At 43.4% G+C, this 25,114-nt stretch overlaps 1 protein-coding gene across 1 annotated transcript in view; it reads right to left on the bottom strand.

Annotated features, from left to right (window-relative positions):
- The window catches only part of LOC138612912 (kelch-like protein 29), a 78,237-nt gene that overhangs the window by 18,154 nt on the left and 34,969 nt on the right, over nucleotides 1-25,114 (bottom strand). The window contains exons 5-9 of the mRNA XM_069686439.1: nucleotides 20,235-20,431; nucleotides 17,294-17,406; nucleotides 15,994-16,140; nucleotides 8,146-8,344; nucleotides 596-778 (exon numbers count right to left, since the gene is read on the bottom strand). Coding sequence (XP_069542540.1) covers nucleotides 596-778; nucleotides 8,146-8,344; nucleotides 15,994-16,140; nucleotides 17,294-17,406; nucleotides 20,235-20,431 — 839 coding nt within the window. The remainder of the gene's footprint in view (nucleotides 1-595; nucleotides 779-8,145; nucleotides 8,345-15,993; nucleotides 16,141-17,293; nucleotides 17,407-20,234; nucleotides 20,432-25,114) is intronic.

The following is a 25,114-nucleotide window of genomic DNA, read 5'->3' as shown; positions in this document are numbered from 1 at the left end:
TCTGATTTCTCCACTGGCTGTCTGACTCTCAGCGGACACATGCAGACCTGTTCCAATGCCCAAACACAAATTTACATTTATATGAAAAGAGGGAGAGGAAAGGAACACGCAGGACAAATCCTGCTGCATTTCCACGCTGCAATGTCAAGGTGTGAGCACCGTGCAGGATTCTGGCACAAATGGAGCGTGGAGAGAGAAATTCAGTCTGTTTCTGGAGAAACAACTTAAAGGTGTCTCATAGAGGGAGTCACAGAGTGCACAGTGTGCCACTATGGAACTAAATAAACTGCAAAACACTGCAGCGACTGTAAAGCCAGAGAGAGACAAAAAGTCAAGTTCAGATAAATGCTCCTCAGAAGGTAAACAGAAGAGACATTAAGGAATCTTAAAGGTAATCAAAGTTACCTGTAGCGCTGAGCATTGACACATTTTCAAACTAATAATCGTTGAGTTGAAGTAGAGATGAAATGTTCCTGATGCAGGAGTAACCTTTCACTACTGCAGTGTGATAAACCCATGACATGGACTGTCCTCCTGCTCTGTGCCACTAAATGACTAAAAAAGCTACAATTGTGCTGCGGTACATGTAGCTCACCTGACAGGTAGATGTTGTCTCCGGCCGATATGACACTGAAGAACTCGCGGTCGTAGAAGGGCAGGCTGGCCAGCGGGTACCACTTACTGTTCTGGGGGTTGAAACAGGTGACTGCTGTCAGGGAGCGCTGGTTCATCCCGATCGTCTGACGCCCCCCCACCAGAACTATCACCTCCGCTACACCTGGAGGACAAAGGTGGAGGAGGAGGATGGAGGAGGAGGATGATTGGGGAGGACAAAGGAAGGAAAGAGATGGGAGAAAGCAGCCATCAGGGAACGTTTCCACAAGTTTATAAGAGCCAAGATTTAATCAAAGCCTCTTTGAGACGCCAGAGTGCTGCAGAGACTAACAGGTGTCATGTTTTGTAGCTTGTTGCTTCATATATAAGTATGTTTATATGGCTTTCAAGAAAGAGGTGAACATTTTTATACATTTAATAAAGGCATCCTTTAGAAAAACGTTTCAATTTCCTGACAGGAACCTTGATCGTCTGCGTGAACACTGACTTACACAAGCAGCCACAGATTATAAGTCTGCTGGTTTGAATTCAGAGCGGCCTTGGCTTTCCCTGAGTCAATACGCTTGTCTGGAAATGCAAAACAAAATGCAAAATAGAAAAGTTTCCTCTTGGTCACAGGAAACTACTTAAACAGGAAAGTATAACTCAATTACAAAGACTGATGGTGCTGCCAGTCGTTTGGATGCTGCCCAGCTTTCTGACTCTCTCTTCCTACACATGATACAAGCACTAACCTACACATTCACTCGTCCACACGCTCACTGTGAAACATTCAAAGTTTGGACATTAGAGACTCACATAATCAATAAGTGAGGATCAATTTGTGTACATTTGTTTGTGGAGATGTGTCGTGTCTCAGATAAACACACGTGCTGTGGACCTTGTGTGATTAGGACTGAAGTCCTCAGGAGGAGGAGGAGGAAGGGAAGAGACAGTGAGTGAGGGGAGAGAGGAGAGGAGAAGGAAGGGGATATGATACAGAGGGAAGGGAGGGAGAGCTAATCTTTACACTCTCTGAACCAAGGCTAAACACTGGTTCATCTGCAGTGATCGATACCACAAAGACTATCTCCTGTTACAGCTTCATGACATCACACCCCAGACTGTGAGCCTCAAACGGCCCTCAAGACCTCCAACAGACCTTTGATACACAGCTAATAAATGAGTGCAGTTTTATAGGACGGTCGCAGCTACAGCGGCTGTTCTTAAGAGGAAACAAGCTCTTTGTCTTCCCTCCTCTGAGCCTCCAACCACACATTCACACACACATTCATTATGTTGACTTTGTTCTGCTTTTGTTCTTCATGATTAGTTTGCTGCTACTGCTGTACGTGTTTGCCTCCATTTCTCTTCATCACTTGTGTTTTTAACTTTATATGGTTTTAAATGTTTGAATGTTTTCTGCGCCTTTTAGGATTATATTTTTCATCTCTTTTCATCTCCTTTTCTTTCATCACATTAGCTGTTTCAATTTGTTTCTGTGTTTGTGTGAAAGCCAATTCAGAAACATAAACTTCAATTCCATCTTAAAACATGATGGAGGATGTAGAAATACTAAATTCCCGACCATGTGACAAAGTGTCTCAATAGACCAACTTTGTGCACCAACCTGGTGCACATGTGCAGGTTTTTCTCAGAGCTTTCTGCTTGGTCAGACACGTCAGGGAGAGTCCACATCTGGACGTTGAGGCTGCTGTGCGGCTCTAACCCCTGAAGCCCTGAACACATTCACAAGCTAACACAACCCAACACCGGCCTCTCAGAACGCAACAACACAGGAGAGTCACAGCATCAGATCAGACGGTTGTGTGTGTGTGTATGTGTGAGTTTTAACTCAGAATCGAAGCCTCACAGGGACGGCTGTCAGTCAGTCGGAGGTTTGATGAGAGTTGGGTAGAGGGATGAAGGGATGGAGGATTGAAGGATGGAGACGAGCGGTTGGGGATGAAGGGATAACCAAGTCTTGACAGCTCGTTTTATTTCAGAGTTTATATTCATGGCAGTTTGGGCAGAAAATGTCTCCTGAATTTCTCCTGATTCTTACTGACCTTTTGTCAAATAAGTTGTACAATGTATGTAGCTTTTGGATGCCATTGTTAACCAACTCATCTTCACTGAGTAAGGAGAAGGAAAGCAGTGTGGCAGCATCAGCAAGAGCAGAGACTACCATGGGAACATCTGGACAGAGCCCAATATTAAATCTCTCAGAGGGAGGTGTCACACACCACAGGATGGGAATTGTGCTGCACAGAAAGCCCCCAAAAAAGATGTATTTTGAGGGACAGACAGGTTTGTGTAAGAGCTGAATCTCAAATTGAAGTTGATGCCCACCCACGGAGCATAACACACACACACACACACACTTACACACAAAAACATCCCCTGGCAGTTTCTGCGTATTGGTTACAGCAAACTCGACTTCAACTACTCTGTTACAGAACCATGCTCACTTTTCCTCACAGGGCATCACAGCCACAGTGACACCAGCAGTCTGTCTCTCAGGAGGGCTCAGAGCCATTTATATCTCACTTCTGGTCCATAACCATTTCCTCTTATCTGAGCAGCTTCTCCTTAATCTCTCTTTTTGCTTTTTTCCCCTCCTTAATCTTATGATTTCTCTCCCAGGGTGCAAGGGTGAGGATCAGGGGGCAAAAGGCAAATAATGTGAGGGTCCAGGGAGGCTCAATATGTATGTGCACAATGTGATGTGTCAAACAATGTTTAAAGGATAACTTCGGGATTTTTCCTAGACCCTATTTTCCCATGTGTTTGTGTGTAAGTGACTGGTGGAGACAACAATTATTGAAATGGATCCAGTATTCTGGGAGGGAGCACCGGCCGGCATCATACTCAGAGCCGTCTTCTCCGTATCACGTGACTTCATCGTTTACGTATGTCCGGTCTGATCTCCGGTCCATCTCCGCCATAGCAGAAGCTGAATAGCCGCAATGCATTTTGGGGCGGTTGAGTACAACCAGTGAGCTCCAGTCTTATACTCAAATATCCGGGCAGATCTAGTATACATCCGGGCATTTCTCGCATACACAAAATTGCATACTATGAGATGGGAACGAAATTGAATGACATACTCAATTTTACGTCATGGTTAGTATGATTAGTATGATTAGTATGATTAGTATGATAGTATGCTGTTTCGGACACACCGGTTGGATAAGGAGAGAAGCTTTACTAATTTTCATGATACATCTTGGATGCTTTTCCATTTGATTTCATGTCTGCTCCGTCCTCCGTCACACCTGCAGCGAGACACACGCGCGGACTGTTCTCATTCACAGAACGGCAAATGATAGACGATAGATCGTCCCAAATGTCCCAAACAGAGCAGAATAATAAGAATAGAAACACAGACGAAGGGCAGATCCTCTGCAGATACAGACACCAGCTCACACTTCTCCTGGATCATGATGTTGATTAAGAGGGAATATTTAATAAGCCTTTTATTACTATTATTAACAGTATCAGTCCATCAAATGAGCTGGTCTGTGTTTAGTGATTTTTATCTTTTGTGTGTGCGGACCTCATGATGGGGGATACCACAAAGACTATCTCCTGTCATAGCTTCATGGCATCACGCCCAATTCCTGCAGCTTATCAGTGAAATCTCGAGCACAAACTACAATTCCCTGCACAGCTGCATCAAACTTTCTCTCTCTCTCCTGCTCAATCGTTCTGTTTCTTTCTCCTTCACTCAAATATCATCTCAGACTCCAGGAACAAAATTGGAAAAGGCTGAAGGGCACTTTGCACTGAGCTGTTAAGACATGAACCAGAGAAGGCTCATGCTGCATTGGCAAAAGACAAACCAGGCTGAATAATCACACAGAGCCGGACAATAATCAGTCAAGTCATATAAGTCCTGACCAAAACGTAAAGCTTTTAATTCCTTCTCCAAACTGCCACAATCACTTAGCATAGCAGTTAGTGCCGCGGCTGTGCAGAAAGATTATAAATAAATTCAATTATTCTGTGAGCTGCGGTCAGTGTTGATGGAGAACAGTCGAGGAAACATTGAGGCGGACAGCGAGACAGAGAGTTAATCAGGCTCAAACCAGAAGCAGTAGGTGTCAGACTATAGAGGGAAGTCATCTGATGATCATTTATGCTCCTTACAAGGTGTGAATGTTGGTCTGCTTTCTTTGCTGTAGTGCAGCTGCTCTCAGAAGAGCTGCTGGCTGCTGTAGGTGTGAATTAGAAGATGAATGTCCTGCCTGCAGGCTCCTTACCTCACAGGACAGCCTGGTGTTATTGTCTCCAAACTGTGGATGCAAGCTGAGCTATTGTGCGGGCTGATCTAATGAAATCCAGACCCCAGCACAGTGTTTTCTTTGGCTTGCATTATACTGCAATGTGTAAAATGCTTGATAACGTTTAATATTTTCATTCCAACATGATGTAGAGAGCAGCATAAATCCTGCTGAGGACATGCAAGGGTCTGAAATAATCTTGTTCTCTGAGCTTTAAACTGAGTGATCCGGTATAAGGAAGGATCACACAGATAAAATGTTAGAGCAGAAACACTGGAGTGAACCTGCTGCATACTCTAACTCTTATCTCAGGTGGCCCGGCGGATTTCCTCCTACGATGTATTTAAAGGTTTGTGTGTAATATTGTGTGTGTGTGACAGAGAAACAGTGTGAGCCGAGCTGGACCCCTGCGTCTCCTCGTCATTACAGCTCATTTGTCTGAGAGCTATTCCACTTGGCTGGTTGAGTTAACAGTTTTCCCTGGCGCTCTCCTTCCTCCATAAAACACACAAATGCACATATAGATGAAACAAATCAGAGAGCATCTTCTGAGTTGGTTTGTGAGTAAACTCTGAGCACCAGCAGCTGTTTGATCCCCCGTACAGTCTAATGACAGATAATCAGATGCACATCATAACTCTAATTAACCAATTAGCAGCTGATGGAGACACATACAGTACACAGAACACTGTGGATTCATTATGAGACGATTAAAGTTTTCAAACTAAACTTTTCTCTCTAAATGAGGAAGACGGGAGGCTGTTAACAAAATACATCAGCTACATAAACCCTACCTTCCTGAGTAGTTTATTAGTGTGACAGGAAACAGACGTATATACCTAAAATTATCAGCCAACACAGATTCACACAACTGAAAAATAATAAGCCATTTTTGTTGCTCACACACGGCCAGTTTGTCTGCTGAATATCTCTTCTTGTTGTTATTAAAAGTTAAAGCTCCAAGTTGCATTGTTACGTGTACATATACATTTTAAACCAGTTCATTTAACTCTGAACCGGAGCATGTGAGTGAAACAATGTGGTGACATGGAGCGACTGACTAAAAAATTTACTATCAGTAAGAACGGAGCTATTACGTAAAGAAATACATTACAACAATGCAGCACAGCAGGATTTGATATATAAAAACAAGGAAACAAGATTGTGAGTGGAAACCATCTGGCTGGTAAAATTCAGCTGCAATAGAAACAACTTTATAGGGCTGACAGCTGATGGAGCAAGAACTCATGAAGATGTTGTTAACTCGAAATGTTAAAGTGGTTCCATCTCATTGCAGAGTGTATCTTCATAGACCATTAACATTCATAGAAATGCTTTATTTCATCCTCGACATGATAAATGAGGTTAACTTAACATGAAACCAGTAAATAAACAGAATAGATTAAATAAATCTGTTCTAATCAGATATCTACATTAACAAAGGATGAAATTACTTTGTGTAATGTGACAGAGGTGACAAAACAAAGCAAGCCCAGCTGGTCACATCCAAAGCTCACTAATTTGTCTCTTTTGTTGCATCTCTTTAAAAAGAGGTTAGTATTTTTTTACATTTGAAAAATGTGTTGTGGCCTCATAAATCCTTTATTTGTTTGTGTCTATTAATAAATGTTAAGGTTAATGGTAAATGTTTAATCATTAATTGGATTCACAGATTTAAGTCTCAATGTGAGTGTTACTTAAAAGTCTCACAGAGTAAATTTTATTTCTGGGCTGAAAAAGTGTAACTCTTCTCTTTTTTGTCACTCAAAGACTGAATGTGTGAGGTACTCTGATAGACGTCCATGCACATCAGCACACACACTCTGTATGAACACAAACACACCCACTATAATACACACATATGCATGCGACTAGCACGTCCACAGATTGACTGAGCTCAGCAAGAAGTGCTTCACGGATGGCAGGTGTCCTTTCTTCTTTTTCTGCTTGACAGCCTTATCAACCGAGCTCAGGTGGTGCCCCATCTGCTCGTGCACATTTAAAATACACACAGAAACACACACACACGTTTGCTTACTGCTTACACAAGCAGACACATGCTCAAACATTAAACTTGATCAAACGTCTGCCCTTCAAATTTCATGTCTGATCCCCCCTGGCTCCTGCTCTCCCCCCTCTCTCTGACCACATCCAGACCTCTGCTCCTGTTCTCACTTTCTCATCCTCTGTGTGTCCACCACAATCCTCAACAACCTTAAAATCTCCTTCCAGTCTGGTCTCAGTCTTTCTTGCTGTCCTGCATGTACACGTGCAAGTACCAAAATCTACCCTGCAATCCCAGTGACTGTGCGAAATTCCCCCAATGTTTGTTTACTGTCAAATAAACCGCCTGGACAACAGTGTTGGCCAGTAAACTGATCTCTCCATAAAGTGCCATTTGTTCGGCAATTATCTTTATCCTACCGAGCAGAAAATAACTTGTGCAGAACGGTGAGGTGTTCTGGTGCGAGGCTCATAACACCATGCAGACACTATAATGAGGCAGCTCTTTACAGGGGGAAAGAGGGGGGTCCTGGCCCACCTGAGGGAAAATCTAACAGCCAAAGGCAATTTACAGACGCCTTCAACTTCCATGATGACTATTTGGTTTTTACAAAAGAAACAAACACGGTCTTCAATGGCTGGATGTCGGTGTGGGTCAGACAGTCAGTGGTTGGCTGGTGGCTTAGAAATCAAGCACAGACCTGACTGTGCTTAGCTGCTGTTAAAAAGTAGTTAGGAGATGTTCATGTGCTGGTTTTGCTGTAACAGAGTTCAGAAGCCCACAAAACCCCAGGAAGCCGTTAAGGTCGACCACTTTGTACTTCTCATGGTAACAACAATCAGACTCGTCTCCAGCAGTCATTTGTTTGATTGTGGAAAGAAACAGCAGAGCCGACATTTGGAAATATGACCTGTGTGAGGATTTTAGTGTGTTTAAGTGTTTTCAGCAGCTGTGTGGAAACATGATGGAGCTCTAAATCATCGCTTTCCTGTTGTGGGTTAAAATCAATATGATTCAGTGGCAAGTCAAAGTCTCCTTGTGGAGCCATGACCTCCCTGTCAGTGTGTTACAGTAAAATATGAACAGTGTGTGTGTGCATGTGTGGGTTCATGAGTATCGGCAATGTGTTCTGGGTCAATTAAACGGATGGGTGGCAGATCGCATCACCACCATCTTGTTCTCAGGTCACCCAGACCAAAGACACGTGTGTGTGTGTGTGTGTGTGTGTGTGTGTGTGTGTGTGTGTGTGTGTGTGTGTACCAGCAGATAGCCTCGGCCGAGTCCTGGGCGTCTGCATCTCCTGCCGCGCGTGGGGCAGCATGTGATAGCGCTTGGCCTCGTTGACCAGATCGCGACACGCCTCAGATGATTTGATCAGCTCCTCGTTATCCACCACGTTGAGCAGGTAGGACGGGTGGATGAAGGGAAGATGCACCACCGCCAGCAGCTCCGACAAATTCTGAGGAGACATGAAAGGAGAGAGAAAGACGGATTAGAGGTTGAAGAAAATAAAGCAAACAGTGATAAAACTGTTTGTAGACTGAAAAACTGTCAGGGATGATCAAAGAAGTTTTACATGAACAATGTTAAAAAACTAGCCAAAAAACACAGTGGATCAGACGCTCACAGTTGGATTTACCTCCAAAGTCATTATAATTCTCCTTGTTTAGCTGAACAATAACATTTTTAATGATATCATAAAGAACACAGTAAAAGCAGCTCTCATGTTTGATAACAGCCTGGGCTGTTAGAGAGAGGAAACCTGATGTAGTGAGACCATTAGATCAGTTACTGTCAGACTCTCAAAGCTTCAGGTCAACACTCTGGTTGTGTAAGGTTTCTGTTTCTATAAATGTGCAGGATGAAATACTTTGGCAAAGATGAAAAGAAAACATCTCTTTATGTACAGAACATGATAGGCGATTTTTAACAGCTCTAAAGAAATTCCAGTAAGATCTGCTCACCATCTAAGTTTAATACCAGCGTTCGGTTACTCTGTAAGGGGAAAAAGAGGCCACATGGGGAAATCTTACAGCTTCCAACTTCTGCTTCTGGTTTTTTGTCTTCTCAAATTAAATCCTCAGACAGACAGCTGATGTGTTTCTGCAGCTACATTAAGACCCAGTTCTGGTTCATCACAAACTATTCAAGCTGGGAGACGACCCAAAGCAGGATGCTGCAGGAGCATCAGCAAAAGGTTTTAAGGGGTCTTCAGAGGGGAGCACTTCAGCAATGGCTGTGTCATTGTTGTCTGTGCATACATCCATGTGTACTTATACTGTATAGGTGTTCAGACACAGAGGTAGGACGGACTGTTGCCATGGCAACCCAGTCTATAACTCTGCCTGCCTTGTCTTTTCTTTTGTTTCTTTATTTTTAAATTTGAGTGTATGTGTTGGTCTGCTCCCCCATGACAGTCTGATCTATGCCGGCAGTAAAAGCTGTAAAAAAGCCTGGACAGAGCGGGAGAGGTACGAGGAGTAGGACATAAGGATAAAGAAAAGATGAGGGAACCAAAGTGAACTGAAATGAGAACAAGAAGGCGGAGAGGATGTGATGGCAGTCTGGGAAATCTGCTGATGAAATTTCCTCTCGGCTCCGGATCGCTGGAAGCCAAACTCCGTCCTGCAGATGGGACTGTCTGATTCCCTCCTCCATGAACGTACACAGCTTACCCAACAGTTTATCAAACAAACTGCTCAAGACCCACAGAAACACTGAAGATCGCTCTCAGTGCCTCTGCAAGAAGGTAAAGTCAAAGCAAGCTTCAAAACATACTGAGATATTCTTCAGGGAAGAGTCTCTTGCTCGGGAGAAGCTACGACTTCCAATTAAAGTCCCCCACGGTGGGAGATTTGCCCCACTAGTTACGGAGTCATGTCACACTCAAATGAAGGAGACTCCAGCTTCAGGCTGACTGCTCTTACTTTTCTATTACAAGCTACTTTTCTCCAGGACTGTCATTATGACACTGAATCATTAATGCCAGTAATCCAGTGTGGACTCATTATAAAAACACATATTTCTAACTTAATCCTGTTTAAAGAAACATCCATTAAATCCAAACTAAGAAGGAATAAACTCCATTCTGTTGTATAATAAGTTAATTTTGCTCATGAGATCATACATTAACATCTGCAGGTCTTCTGAAATAGGTCCACTACTGACCGTTCTGACCCTCAGAGCTAAATTAAAGCTGTATGTGGGGCAGCTTCAGCCAGGTGGAAATCTTGCTCCTATTTAGAACAGCAGGTGGACAGACTGATTGGACCCATATTTTCTGGTCTCCTGTAGTGTCCGTCTAAGGCGGGCTGGAGACTTTGTTGATAACTGTGAATGCATCTGTTATAGGTGCAGTGCATGCTGGTATAGATGTCAGTGAGGTTGAATAAGTGAGAGTGGAAAATGGATCATGTGGATACTCTATAGGGAACAATGTGCTTTCAAGAAAAAGCAGATGGATTTCCATTAAACAGTTCAAGAGTTCAAGCCATGATGGGTTGGACTAAGACATGTGTGAGCTCCATGCACATTTGCTCTCATTAGCAGTCTTGTCTCACTTTACTGTAAACCACACCCTGACCAATACTCTGGCACACATTCACATGCAGAGTTAACTGTCTCTACCTGTGGAAGTTAAAGTAAAGACAAGTACATAATGTACCATCTGCAAATCGTATCTCCACACAAACCCACATCTGTTGTCGGCTCTTTCCGCTTGCCAAACATCTTTTAAATGGCAGTAAAACTCCCTCAAAGAGAGACAGCATCTGGTCTCTACAAACAGGTAAGGGGTGCTACCATATAAGTATATACCTGAAAAACACCCACGTACACCCAAGAGGTTTGTACATGTGAATACAGAAAGAGACAGATGGATGCACTTCAGAAGTAATATACATAATGACATAACATAATACATATACATATATATACATATACACATATATATATACATATACATATACATATACATATGCATACATACATATACATAAATATACACACACATATATATATATATATATATATATATATATATATAGGCTTTTTTTCTGTACTTTAATCCAGCTCTTGTCCTCCCTCTCTCTCTCTCTCCCTCTATTTTTGAAAAGAAATAAAACCTCTCCATCTCTCAATCCCACCAACTCTCTCTCTCTCACCTATTTTTCACTTTCTGTCTCACTCTCATCTTCATTCCCATTCCTCGCTCTTCCTCCCACACATGCATATACATGTATATCAGGATGGAAATGAGGGAGAGTTGAACACTCGCTGCTAACTTTCAAATCAAAAGTGTCGGACCCGATAAAAAACAGATTTCTGCTTTGAACCAGCCATTGGAACTACTCAAGCAGGAATAATTGTTTTGAAATATATTCGTTTACAAAGAAACCAAAAAAAGACTTGCAGTGATGTCTGTATTATGGGTGAGTGTTACATAAGCCACTTTTTATTTGCTTGCAGTTTTAGTTTTCCACATCGTCTATTATACCTTGACTAATCCAATGCATTTATGCAAATCTAATTCATGTATAATGTGAGATTTGACAGTTTACTCTATTTATTGTTTGTGTTGTTAATTACAATGTTGTCTCTTTTCAATCACTGTCACTTAGTAAACAGACTTAATCATCATGTGTGGGAGGATTCATTTAATGTTTGCTTTGCACAGCTCTTAAATACCCCTGTGTACCTGTGCCTGTAGCTTATCAATAAGTCATATGGGTTTTAGTTCTCAAAAGTTATGGAACAGGTGAACTTGTTAGCCATGCTAGCTCTTGTTCCATAGTGAAATACTTATCTTCTCGCCTCCTCATGCGTGCAATCCTTCTTTGCTTCTAAACAGAGATAGAGACTCAAAAAAGCTACTGTGTCAACTGAAAGACACAAAGCCTTCTGTGCATTTAAAGATAACATGCCATGATCTTAGGTTTCATTCTTAATGAGGAGTTCAGTGTTTTTTTAACACCTGAAACATATGGAAAGAGTATCCACAAAAGTCTGAGGACAGATGGAGACGCTACTGTTAGTTTATCTGTCCACACGCACTGTTTTCCACTCTTTAATTCTCCTTGGACAAGGATCACTTATGAGGAGTGCATATGCTTATCCACTTGTATTCTGACATATAACCCAGATAGCATAATGTGACTTCACCTAATGGTCTCTATGTTGCACACAAACTCACCAGGTCAACAGTCTCAGTGCCAGCGGTTGCACATGTCCTGCAGAACTGTAGAACTAGAATGCATGTATTGCAAGGAGGATGCTGCTGACTCACACACACACACACACACACACACACACACACACACACACACACACACACACACACACACACACACACACACACACACACACACACACACACACACACACACACACACACACACACACACACACACACACACACACACACACACACACACTGAGGCAGGTGGACAGGGGATGTGAATGGGCAGAGGCAGCAGAGAAGCAGCCGGGAAGCCGACATCGCCTAACACAGATGACAAATGTCCACATGCCCATGTTTAGCCTCACAGTGCTAACAAACCCAGTCAGCTGAAATGACCAGCGCTCAGTGTCCTTTGAGTGTGTGCAGGTTTATGTGTGAAAACACACGTGTGAGCTCTTTCTTCTGGTGACACATAATGGAGGAGTAAAATATGCTCTGCAAAGTGGCTCTTCTTTTGGGTTCAAGAGATGCTTTTGCTGATTGTGTTTGTGAGTTTATGCATCTGCATGACTATGTGTGCGTGTCAGCAGGAGAGATATAGAGAGATGTGGCGGACGGCAGACTCTCACTGCTGCCCTGAGCGACAACTGACAGGTGCAATTTGTTCTCCTCTGAGGCTTCTTTCAGCATGACTTCATTAAAAATCAAGAAAGTGCTTCCTAATTCTAAATATATTTGTTAGTATGTATTGACACTGAGCTTTCTTACATGATTCTCAGGTGATTCTCTTTGACATCCAGTGGTATCTAGCAATTTCCTCAGTCATCCAATAGTGCTGTACATTTTCCTTATTCCTCATGAATCCTTCCAAAGCAGAAAAATGCTTCCTTTCAACAGACGCTCATGCAACCCCTGTGTGTTTATAAGAGAGCCCAGTGGAAATGAGACGTCTCTGACTCGCTCTGGATATGCAGCCGCTGCGGTCGAGTGACTGCGGTTCAACTGGCTGCACACATCAGGACTGCGGGCGCTCTGGGACGACAAAGGACACAGATGAGGATGGAGGTCTGGAGTTCAGCGGCCTGCATCAGATCCCGTCCACTCTCTAATACGATACGAGTCGCACCAGGGCTGATATACAAGTGATTTCCAGTCATGTGTGAATGTTTGAGCATAGGACTGAGATATGAAGAGCAACGTCCTGTGCATTTTGTGTAAATCCCTGTGCGTGTGTTGCATGGGAATTTAATGTAAAGACAGAAAGAGGAGAGAAAGCAAGAGGCAGAAGATGAAGCTGCATCAGCTTTAGTTTAGTTGAGTCTATATCTGTCACAGATCACACTGGTCATAGTCTACAACAGTGGTTTTCAAAGTGGGGGCCGCGGCCCCCTGGGGGGCTGCCAGGGGGAGCTAGGGGGGCCTCAGAAAATAGGAGTTAAAAAAAAAAATATAAAAAAATAAAAAAAAAAATATATATATATATATATATATTTTTTTTTTTAATAACCATTTGTCCTGAACCTAACAACACGTAAACTGCCGTAATCTCGGATTCTCAAATTCAGCTATACAGAAAAATGACCATGATTGCCCGAAATGCGTCCTCTGTCTGGAGACCCCCTCAAACGAGTGTTTAAAGCCTTCGAAACTTCAGCGTCACTTGATGCAAAAACATCCGGCAGAGGCCGATAAAACAGTTGACTTCTTCAGACGTAAAGAAGAGCATTTGGTCAGGCAATCTGCTGCATTCACACAGCAAGCTACCGTGCCGAGCGGGCCCTGAAGGCATCATTTTTAGCCTCATACCACATTGCTCGTGCTAAAAAACCTCACACAATTGGAGAGGATTTGATTCTACCAGCTACCAAAGACATTGTCCGAGAATTGCTTGGTGAGGATGCTGCCAAAAAAAATCGACGCTGTCCCACTCTCTGTTGTCTGTGGGTTTGGGGGTCCCCGACCAGAAGCTAATGCTGTTTGGGGGGCCTTGGCATGGAAAAGTTTAGGAACCCCTGGTCTACAAGTTCATTTTGTCTCACTCTACAATAGTTTCAGTTTCCCTCTTCAAGCATGATCAATGTGACATAAAGCTCCTGATCCCAAAAACACAATTAACCTTTTCTTCAGCAGGATGATGAAAAGTTCCTGTTTTGAACTTGGAGCTTAAAAAGAAAACGACTAAATTAAAAGTGATGCTTGTGGTGAAAGGGTCATTTGTAGTTTTGAAGGTAAATGAATCGTAAAACTGGGAGGAAAACTCAGTTTATATCTTCACACAGCCTCAAAGCATTTCTGTCCTTTGGTCATTTTCTGCTCTGACTGCAGAATGATGACATCATTTGTTCTGGAAAAAGATTTTTTTTCTCCTCTTAATGAGAGCTGGAGGCTAAAATCACATCACCAGAGTCATTATCATAGAATCCCCCAAATAATAAGTAATATCTTAAAAGCATATGAAGTAATATCTTTAACTGTATTAATTTGGATTGGGAGCTGCAGGCGTCCGAGCAGGTCATTGTTGTTTGTGATGAGTGGACAGCAGGTCCTTGCTGATGGCACGGCTGGCCTTTTTTAACTGTCCTTTTTGCTGTTACATTAGTCGGCCACTTTCCAAAGAGCCAATTAATCAGCCTCTTTTGTCAGGTTGAGTAACTTAGCGAGATAGGAACATGTTGAAGTGAGGCCTAATGGAGGTCCTATTCAGGGATTTGGCAGAGCCCGGCCTGTTATAATTGGAGCCATGTGTCTGTGGTCGTCACACTAAAGACTGCTGGCTGAGAGGAAGGACAGGTCTCTGTCCGTCAGCACCTTCACAGAGGAAACATTAAGCAGCTTCCAGCCTTTTGTTTACGGAACTAATGGAGCCACTGTCTTTAAGACTGAAATTGTTAACTCAATTGTGTCTTGCCTCGCGTCACACAGTTCTGGCCTCCACGTCGCCCATAAAAACCTGATCATGGACACCTCGTCGTACCTCGTATCCCAAACATAAAGACACAAGAGGAAACTGTTATCCTTGCTCCGTCCAAAGGTAAAAACTAAACTCACCTGAGAAACAAGTGTGTTTCCTTTTCTCTCCTCGACAGTAAAATCTACAATCAGACAGAAACAGACGCATGCAGGGCGACACACCTTCAAAAATCCTCATTCAAAGAAAACTGAAGCAGCTCTCTTCCTTCATTCAGTGGTTTTGTGTCTCATAACAAACTATTACTCCACTCAAGCAGCTATAAAATTCTTTAAAATCATCAGTTTAAATTCATGGTTTTGTGTCTGAATCCATAAAAATCTCATGACTGAGTTTTTTTACCTGCTGGATGGATATCCGTCTACAGTGAGTCCATTTTCCTTTTCATGGATGTGGACCGACGCTCTGACCTCGAGGCTTATCGATTCCACGTTTGTTAAAATTTGACATGCTGTATCTCATTGCGTTACATATCTACAGGAAGAAGCCTTTGATTGTGATGAACAGCCTCCAGGAATAAATCAAACAGCTGTTAGGCACACAGAAAAAGGACTGAGGATGTTTCTGTGTTTGTTGGTTTTCCTGCAGTACAGTGTGTCACAAACAAATGAAGTGTAACTAAGAATAGAGCTCATTCTGAGGACAAAGCACTCCTGGAATTATAAACAACTGCTGTGTTAGGCTGCATCTGAAGCACAGAGCTGACGAACACTAGCCAGAGAGAACGAGGAGTCACATGTCTGCTGTTTATGCTGTGTGTACCTCTCAGAGCTGACAGGGAGAGTCGATAGAACAAACACACTAATACAGCTCTGCAGAGATACAGTATCTGTACTGTCAGAGGTAACAAGGGCTTTACCTCATGAAACACATACATGTGCTCATTTTAAAGTACACTGTAGCATCTGAGCAGAGCAGACACACGCTTCACAAACACAGTCATCAGCTCTCTTTTTATTACCTGCACTCTGGAGTCGGGCTCTTGTTTGACCCATTTGATGACCGTCTCGTAGACCAGCTCCTCAGCCTTGGTGTTGAGACTGTCGTTGGACAGGTAGGTAACCAGGTCCTCCTTGGACACACTCAAGATCTCTTCCTGTCCTGCAACCTGGAGACAAACAAACTAGTCATTACTATTGCATTGAGCTCCAGTTCTCACTGTCCTTTGATATGTAAAGTATTCTCCGATGTGTCCAGCATCAGTTTTTTGTACATATGGGATATTTGTTTTTTTAATGATGGATGTTGTTCAAACAAACATATAAAATGGGTTTCTATATTGGAAGGCTCTCTTTTAATATTATCTCGGTCTATATGATTTGTGATATAACGTCTAACTTGTAGATACTATATAGGTCAGTCGAGGGTAAGGCAAACTTATCTTGGAGTTTTGAAAAGGACTTCCCATCAAACAGTTGGTTGATGGTAATCAGCCCTCTCTCAGCCCATCTTTTATAAGCATTGTAATTTTATCCATAATTTATTTATTAAATTTTTTTTCTGAGACTGTTTACTAAAAAATGGAAGTGTTGTCCATCTGTAAAGACAGTCATTGGTTCCCTCCGGGTACTCCGGCTTCCTCCCGCAGTCCAAAGACATGCTTGTTAGTGGTCGTTAGAGTGGCTAGTGATATTCCAGGTGAGGAATTTTGTTCAATAGAAACCCATCTAGTCTCCAAATCCCTGACAACCCATCACAGCTCGGAGCTGGTCTGCCCAGTAGTGAAGTTTAAGGTTGGGTACACCCAGACCTCCTTTCTCTTTTGTTGATATTTTCAACGGGATTCTAGCTCTCCTGTTTTGCCAGACAAATTGTGATATTTGTTTTTCTAATCACTTAAATGTGGATTGTGGTACTAGGACAGGGAGGGATTGAAAAACGGAAGAGTATTCTTGGTAAAATATTCATTCTCACCGATTCTATCATACCAAAAAATTGAAAGGGGACGGCACCTCCCATGTTTTTAGGTCAATATAAATTTCTAACAGTTTTACGTGATTTCAGGACAATAATTGTGTAGGACTAGGTTTAAGAACAAAACCAAGATATATGAATCCCTGATTGGATCTTCTGAAAGAGACCAGGTCATCTAATTAGGATGGCCAGACTCCAGTTATCATCACGGCTTAAGATTTGATTTATGGTCATTCTTAAGAGTGGTATTGATCTCTTCACCTACAGTAACTCTCAGCCTAAAGCCAAAAACTGAACCTAAAGAATGAATGAATGGATCGTTGGAAAGATGATAAATCTGTACCCACCTCGGGGAAGTTCTGCAGAGCAAAAGCTTTGGCCATGTTATGGAGCTCGGTGCAACTCATGGCTTCAGCCATAGCCAGCACTCCCAGGCAGTTAGCTGCAGTCAACTGTTTCTCTGCAGTCAGTAAACCAGGTCAGAGACAGACAGAGAGAGGACAGAGAAACCAAAGAGAGAGAGAGACAGAGACACAGGCAGATTGATTAAGACAGAGAAAAAACATCATCACACATACATAAAGAGATCACAGACGTATAAAAGCTAACACAGACAGAAAAAGCAGCTGCAGGCAGCACAGACTCAGAGCCTAACAGGGTGTGTAACTGCCTGAGACGAAGAGACAACGGGACCTATTTAGATGGTGGAAGGCGCACAGTCTAAAGCGCATGGCGCTAAGTGATTTAGGGCGTGTCCGACCAACTTTTGCTCGTTACACAGCATACAACCTGGGTGCAAACTGAGGCGCAAGGTTCATCAGTGTTTCAGCTGTCATTCCCTTTAAGAGCCAGGTGTGCCTGCAGGTAGGCGTCTTGCTATTTATACGGGGGATTTCAGCAGGAATCTGTAAAAGGTATAGCTGGTGTGGGTGGAGGCAACGGTGTGCTTGTCCACGTCTCCCTGCACTCCTCAGCAGATCGGTAACAAACCGAAAGCAGTGATTTAAGGAGACGAGGGAAACAAAAGCTTGCAGCCTGTTCCTTAAACAACGTTTTTTCCACTGTATCTGCAAACACACTGCTTTTTCCTTATGAGGAGAAGAACTGCTGTGCATCCCCGTGTGAGTGACAAGTGGAGACTTGTGCTGTGAACTCTTCAATGTATGTCCTGAATGCGCCCTCTAAATAGCAAAGACAGACTGCGGCATGGACTTAAGACCAGGTTTTTGTTGGTCTAAGGCACAGTCGTGTTCTGTGTCCTCTAGATAGCAACACGCCCCCCGTTTGCCTAACCACTCCTCATTTCAAAACTAACACGGCCACTGGCGCTAATCGTAGCGTAAGATCACTTGCTATTTACACAACGTGGGCACTGGGCATGAAAATGACGAATGCACTGGGTGGAAGATAGCAATGACACTTGCGCTGTGCACTTTACGCCAGGTGGACATTAGGGCCCAACATGTATAAGAACTCAGAACAGCTCAGAGGACAAACAACATGGGGAAACGATCGCTCACAGCCCAGGCAGGAGGCGCTGGATGTCAGCGAGCGGGATTTGGGATTAGCTGGGCCACTTTAAAGAGTCCAGTCAGATCTCAGAGTATAATACACAGACATACACAAACACACACACACACAGAATGAAACTACTCTGATAGCCAGGCCAGCAGAGAGAAGGCTTACGTTGCGGTTTGTGATCTCTTGTAAGGGTGCAGCATTTAAGGTGCTGTGTCTCTAATTCCAGTTAAACCAAACACACGCATGTACTGATTCTGCGATTGCTAAAACAACCTGATGAAACAACAGTCATCAGAAAGAAGCAACAGCAGGTCTTTTATCAGTGAACACAGAGTCTTAGAGTCGTTCCTGAACAAATATCAGTCAATAAAGGTCACCTCACATCTTCTCAATCACAACCAAACTAAAGCCAAAGCACAGAGTGAATAAAAGTGGGCCTCATGCTGCATCAAAGTGGGGACTCGGGGCGACACTAAAGGCTGAAAATGTCCCTCTGTTCTGCCATTTGAGCAGATGAAGAGTTATTTCACTGTGCATGCTCGCACACTGGGAACATCGTGTTGCTCACTCCTTTCATCAGTTTCTTCAATGATAGACAGACAGGTCTCTAGCTTACTTTGGTGCACAAATGTGAGTCTGAACAATTGGTTTGAAAACGTTTACGATTGTTGCACATATCTTCATAACTGTTAAAACTTGGATTATGCACATTAAATCTTCTGTTAGTAAAAGAGTCATGATTCCTCTCAGAGCTGCAGGAACACAAAAAGTGTTTTTATTTGCTTGAATCTAAAGTTCTGTGTATGAAAGTCAAAGGGGTAAAAGTAGGTCTAGGAGATGTTTGCTGTTCCTCCTCAGTCTATTTGTTACAAACTTTACTAACATCTGACACAGTATCAATTTCTCTTCTCCCAAGGACACGACACACACACACACACACACACACACACACACACACACCTGTATTTCTCCCCTCACTTCAGCCGAAATGTCAGAAATCTTGTCGAGGAAGAATTGACGTCTCACTGGTCATGAAGTCCATAAACAGCTTCAATGTTTTCTCCATTGTATAGAGAAAAACAAATCAATAACATGCTGCTGGTTCCGTTTTACTTTCTTTTCATTGCTTTCCTGCTGCTGACCTTTTTCCTAACATGCACTTCCCTTGTGTTACAGACACACAAAACTATTTATTAAAAAGAATCCAAAACCTGACATTTGCAGGTTTTTTGGTTTGTAACCCACTAAAATCTGGAACATGCCCCTTACTTAATGTGAACCCCCGAGGCTACCAAAAGCCCCCACACACAAACACTTTCCACACCATGTCTGAATATCAATCTGTTTGGCTATTTCTCGATTTCCATCAAGGTTTAGGTCAGACGATTTGACATTTAAGTGACAATTGTTCCCTGACCTTTATATAAATGTGCCCCTGTGTTTGGCCCCGCCCACTGGGACGAGATCAAAGGCACCGTGCCCGACTGAGAGCGGCAGCAGGCAGGATTCTCACACGGCTGCTCGCTTTGGATACATGACAGAAAGGAGCGTGATGTGCCAGAGACGAAATTATTTCCAGCGTTTTGTGAGGTTTTGCATAGTGATGATGAACAAAAGGGAGACTACGCAGACCTGTAGACGCTGCATGAAGCAGGAAAGGTTGCACAGGAATATCTGATGCAATAAGCATGCACACTTGCTGGTATAAGCAAATGACACTTGCATACAAACATACACACACCCTCCTGTATTTCGAGCTGCTCCTACCTAGGAAGGAGACGCAGACTTTACAGAAGGTGTTGAACTGGAACTTGTTGGCGGCCTCCAGCAGCGTCTTGGCGTTGGCCGAGTCGATGACCAGCGATCCCGTGTAGACGAACTCGAGCAGCAGCTCCAGCACATCAGCACTGATGTTGCTCATGTTCAGCTCCAGCACCTCCCCGCTCCTCCTCTCCCCCGATGACCTGAGCAACCAATCAGGGCAGAGAGAGACGAGTTAGGGATGCTCTGAGAGGAAAAGTGAAGAAACAAACAAACAAAAAGAAGAAGAGGAGAGGGACACAGATACAACACGAACACACAAACACAGCTGGGCCAGTACGAGAGTGGGGAGAAAAGAAGAGAATCGTTACACAAGAAGAACTTAAAGTGAAAAAGGGACAGAAACAGAACTTTGGATGGTTTCTACTTTTCTATGGAGCGAGCACATTTTAACTATGTTGCTGCATCTGAAACAAAACGTCCTCTCTGAACAAAGATTAGGGAAACACACGTTATTGCTTTGTTTCATGCTTTTCACATGTGTGTCTTCATGTATGCAGAGTTTTAGAGGTGGACATGCATACATGGCAGGGTACATCTGAGCTATCAGACAGAAAACAGAGAGACACAAAGTGACAGCACAGCTCAAACACTGACATGTGACAGAATGTAAAGGATGCTGGTTAAAGCGTGTTGGACTGGAGAGCTCTCGCTGTGTGTGAGTCTACAAGCTGCTGCCGTGTGCGTGTTGGATATCAGAGCAGAGTATCCACTCAGACTGGTGTGGTGTAAGAGGTGCCAGGGAGTGCTTGTGTGAGCAAATTAAACAGAATATGATCCTTCGTAATGCAGAGCCTGAGATGTGCAGGGGGAGTAGGGAGGGGCCACGTTGTGTCATTAGCAGGAACAAATGTCAGAGATGAGTTCACATGCAGGATCCCCCGCTGAGGTATGAGAGTTAAATAACAGCTCACCACCCGTGGTTAATGTCCCATGTGAAACAATAATCCACTCAAGGGCAAAATAAATGGAATCAAAGCTCTGCCCCCACGACTATGTCTCTCTTCCTGCAGCTACGGACATCAACATGAAAAGTAGCCTCCATGAAGATGGATGGAGGCTGTTTGCTTCTGTCACTCATATTGGCACAAAGATACTGCTCTGTTTTTGTGTGAGTGAACCCAGTTTGTTGGATTAGAAGTCCTGACAAACAGTCAGCATTTAGCGAGACACAGACAGCAAAACAAACACGATGAGACAGGTGAATGAAATGTTAGAGAGAAGATGAGAGAGGAGAGGTTGGAGGCAGGGTGAGACGGTCCTTCCACAGGGAGCCAGCAGCCATCCTTCTGAGGGAGGGGTCGGGTTGTTCCATGACTGTGCCTTGGTCTTTTAAATAAGAGATAATCCCACCTCCAACAAAAATCCACCATCACACCTAAACAGAACTTTGTCCCCGCTGCAATACTCATCAGCAGCCTGTAGTGTATGAACTGAGACATTAGTCGTCATGTTAAAGCGACTCAGGAGGTGAGAGGGGAGAAGGACATCCAGAAATAAACTCAAAGACAAGAACATTTGTCTCTGGCTGGAAAAACCAACGTAGTGACTCTTTTTCCTCCTGCAAAGCAAAAAGCCACAGAGTGTTATTGGGGGAGGGGGGCAGGTAGTGAGACAGAGAGAGGGAAGGGGGAGTGATGTTCAGGGTTAAAGTGATGGAGGGAGAAAAGAGGTTAAAAAAAAAGAAGAGCTGCTCATCAACCTGCTCAATTAGTGCAACAGGAACCAGCTCGAGTAGCAGCTTGTTTTGTCTGAGCACTTATGTTATGGACTTTTTCCTGAGCTTCTTAAAAGAGGTGAATATTTATGCTGCTTCTGATTGAAGACATGAGTTTAAATAGTGAGATAGGGAGTCAGGGAGGACAGGAGAGACAGAGGAGGACAGAGGGGAGGGTGAGGGGGGAGAAAAGAGGATGGGCACACTCAATGGACCATGGAAAAATGGACCACTTATTCAAGAGGAAGTCTGAAAATCAGCAGAGACAGTCAGAACGGTGGTGAGCAGAGGAGAGAAAGGAGGGGAGCTGTAACACACACACACACACACACACACACACACACACACACACACACACACACACACACACACACACACACACACACACACACACACACACACACACACACACACACACACACACACACACACACACACACACACACACACACACACACACACACACACACACACACACACAGGTATAAATAAACTTAATGTTGTTTTTTTGTTATTGAGGCCATTGTGTTTCATCTATAATATCAGGTTTAATACAGGACACTTTAAGTCTATCTGCTGGAGACAAAAAACAAACATAGCGAGATGTCACAAGAGGTAAATGAGAGTAATTTGGGTGAACTGGCCCTTCAAAAACAGCAAGTCAGAACAATGTTCTGATTTAATTCTAATATTATTACATATGATGATAGTATTATGATAGTATTACAGAGTCCTGTCTTCCCCTCAGGCTGAGAGGAGCAGCACACAGGGCCGACACTGTAATGTGCTTTAACACAGCTCTCTACCAGCTCAGAGTCACAACACTCTGACTCGCATGCAGAGAAACAAACAGCATGAAAGCATGAGTCAGGACTGCTCAGAGACTCTGGAGCTTTTAACATCACTGTGGTGCAGAGATGCAGGAGCCATAAATTAAATGCCTGAGGAGCACACTTATTGGAAAACCTCGAGGGGTAAAATGGAATTACCCGAGATCTGTAAAGGGGTGAGGGCGGGCCTGTGCGTACATTTAGAAGTGGCATTACATCCTTCAGGTATTATGGCAGGTTGAATGAATACATACTGCAGGAGAGGCCTGAATGCTTTAGTGAGTGTAAATAGAGCTGCAGCAAACAGAGTAAAATTTTCACCGCTTTCCTGCGACTTTCATTTCCATTACACTTTCCCTCATGTGATGTCAAATAAGAGGATTTCTATTTTTGCACATATCTCATGAAAGAGAGTGTGATCAATCAAAGTAGTTTTACAATTAATTAACCAATTAATGACAATTTGCTCCATTAAAGTGTTATATGTAACCATTATATGTATCCTCATTCCTAGCGACACGGTCAACCGCTGAGGAAAGTGCAGTCAACCTTCTTGTACACGCTCGCGCGGGGAGACACACACACACACACACACACACACACACACACACACACACACACACACACACACACACACACACACACACACACACACACACACACACACACACACACACACACACACACACACACACACACACACACACACACACACACACACACACACACACACACACACACACACACACACACACACACACACACACAGCTCTGTTTACTTTTCACTGACGAGACGTGTTTATTGACCGGCATCATGTTGTCCAAAATCAACACTGTTTGTCATAATACCTAAGTTAGTATCATGTTAGGTGGTGAAGTTATTTTTTAAGCTAGACTGACAACATTGACATACGCACTCGGAAAGAATTTTGGTTGTCATAAAGTAGCGAGCATGCAAAGGTTAGCCAACTAGCTCTAACATAAATACACTGGATGATTCCAGCATTGTGCTTCGTTACCAAATGGCAAATTACGCCGGCGAAACAGAAAATCATCACAAGCATCAGCTAACATTAGCCAGGCAGGGCAGGGTGGCTGGAGAGAGCTGGGATGAAGATAGATGAGATAGCTTCACTAGATAAAACTCATTTTTGTTTTTTATTCTTGTGTGTACTTTGTGTTGGTGTTGTCTCGTGTTGCACACTGTTGACTGTTATGGCGTAGAATTAGCTCTCGGCAGAGGTACTCGCGAACTCGCAGATACATCACATCCTCTTGTTTCCCGGAAAAACCGTCCGGAGCGCTTTACAGAAAAATCAGCCCACAGGTTTTTAGGGCCAACTGAGGAAGTTGGGGAAGGTCTCAATTGATCAGTTCCTCTACTATCCCTTCACACATTGACAATAAAAAATGATATTTGATTGATGAATACATGTAAGATCTTAGCCCCTTTATACTCTCAAATTAAACAACAAAAAGGAACACACTGTAGCAGCAGCAGCAGCAGGCATGAGGAGGAGCTGGATAAGACTCAGCTGCTCCCCTGGGAGCCCCGCTGTATTTCAGGGCCCTGTCTTTACACATTTATGATCTGACTTTGTGTCTGATAAGAGGTGCAGTCTGATGGACAGGTTGACCAGAGTGGGGGGCTTCAGTTCACTCCAAAGTCACTTCAGTCTCTCAGACAGCTCTTTGCTATTGTCAAGGTCAAAGGAGGACTCTGTGTCTCTCTTATTCAGAGCAGAGCTGTCATGGAGATGAGTGCTCCTGCTACAGACGAGGCTCTGTGGCTCCTCTACCTCTGTTCTCTCTCTGGTCTTCCTCACTCCATTTCCATTCAGGACAAGTGTATTGGCTGGGAGTAAAGGGTTAAAGTAAAGGGTCTTTGCTCAGCACTTAATCCCTGTCCAGGCAAACAAGCGTAAACATACACACGTTCATGCACACAACCACAACCAAAGTGGCAAGTTTGGGTCCAGGGGACTGTCAATCGAGCCTGCAAGGATTTGAAGTAAGGATGAGGACATGAGTGTAGTATAGCATTCCCTCTCCGGAAAACAAGAGAGATTAGAAAAAAGACATGCTTGTGCTTTTAGACTTTAGACACGTATACTCACACATGTGCACACACATCTAGAGACACTTCAAAGGTCTGCATCTGCCACACATACACTTTCCAACGGAAACAAAGCCAGCAGCGAAGGAAAGGAAATGTGGAGTATGAAGGGCATAAAACGCAGGGAATATTTAGATCTGCATCAAATTAACACATGAGTGAA

The sequence above is a fragment of the Semicossyphus pulcher genome, unplaced genomic scaffold (genome assembly GCF_022749685.1).
Source record: "Semicossyphus pulcher isolate SPU_LCO1_2020_fin unplaced genomic scaffold, fSemPul1.0.p SCAF_11, whole genome shotgun sequence".
Lineage (NCBI taxonomy): Eukaryota > Metazoa > Chordata > Actinopteri > Labriformes > Labridae > Semicossyphus > Semicossyphus pulcher.
Note: the sequence above shows the minus strand (reverse complement) of the source record. Positions and strands in the feature narration are given on the sequence as shown.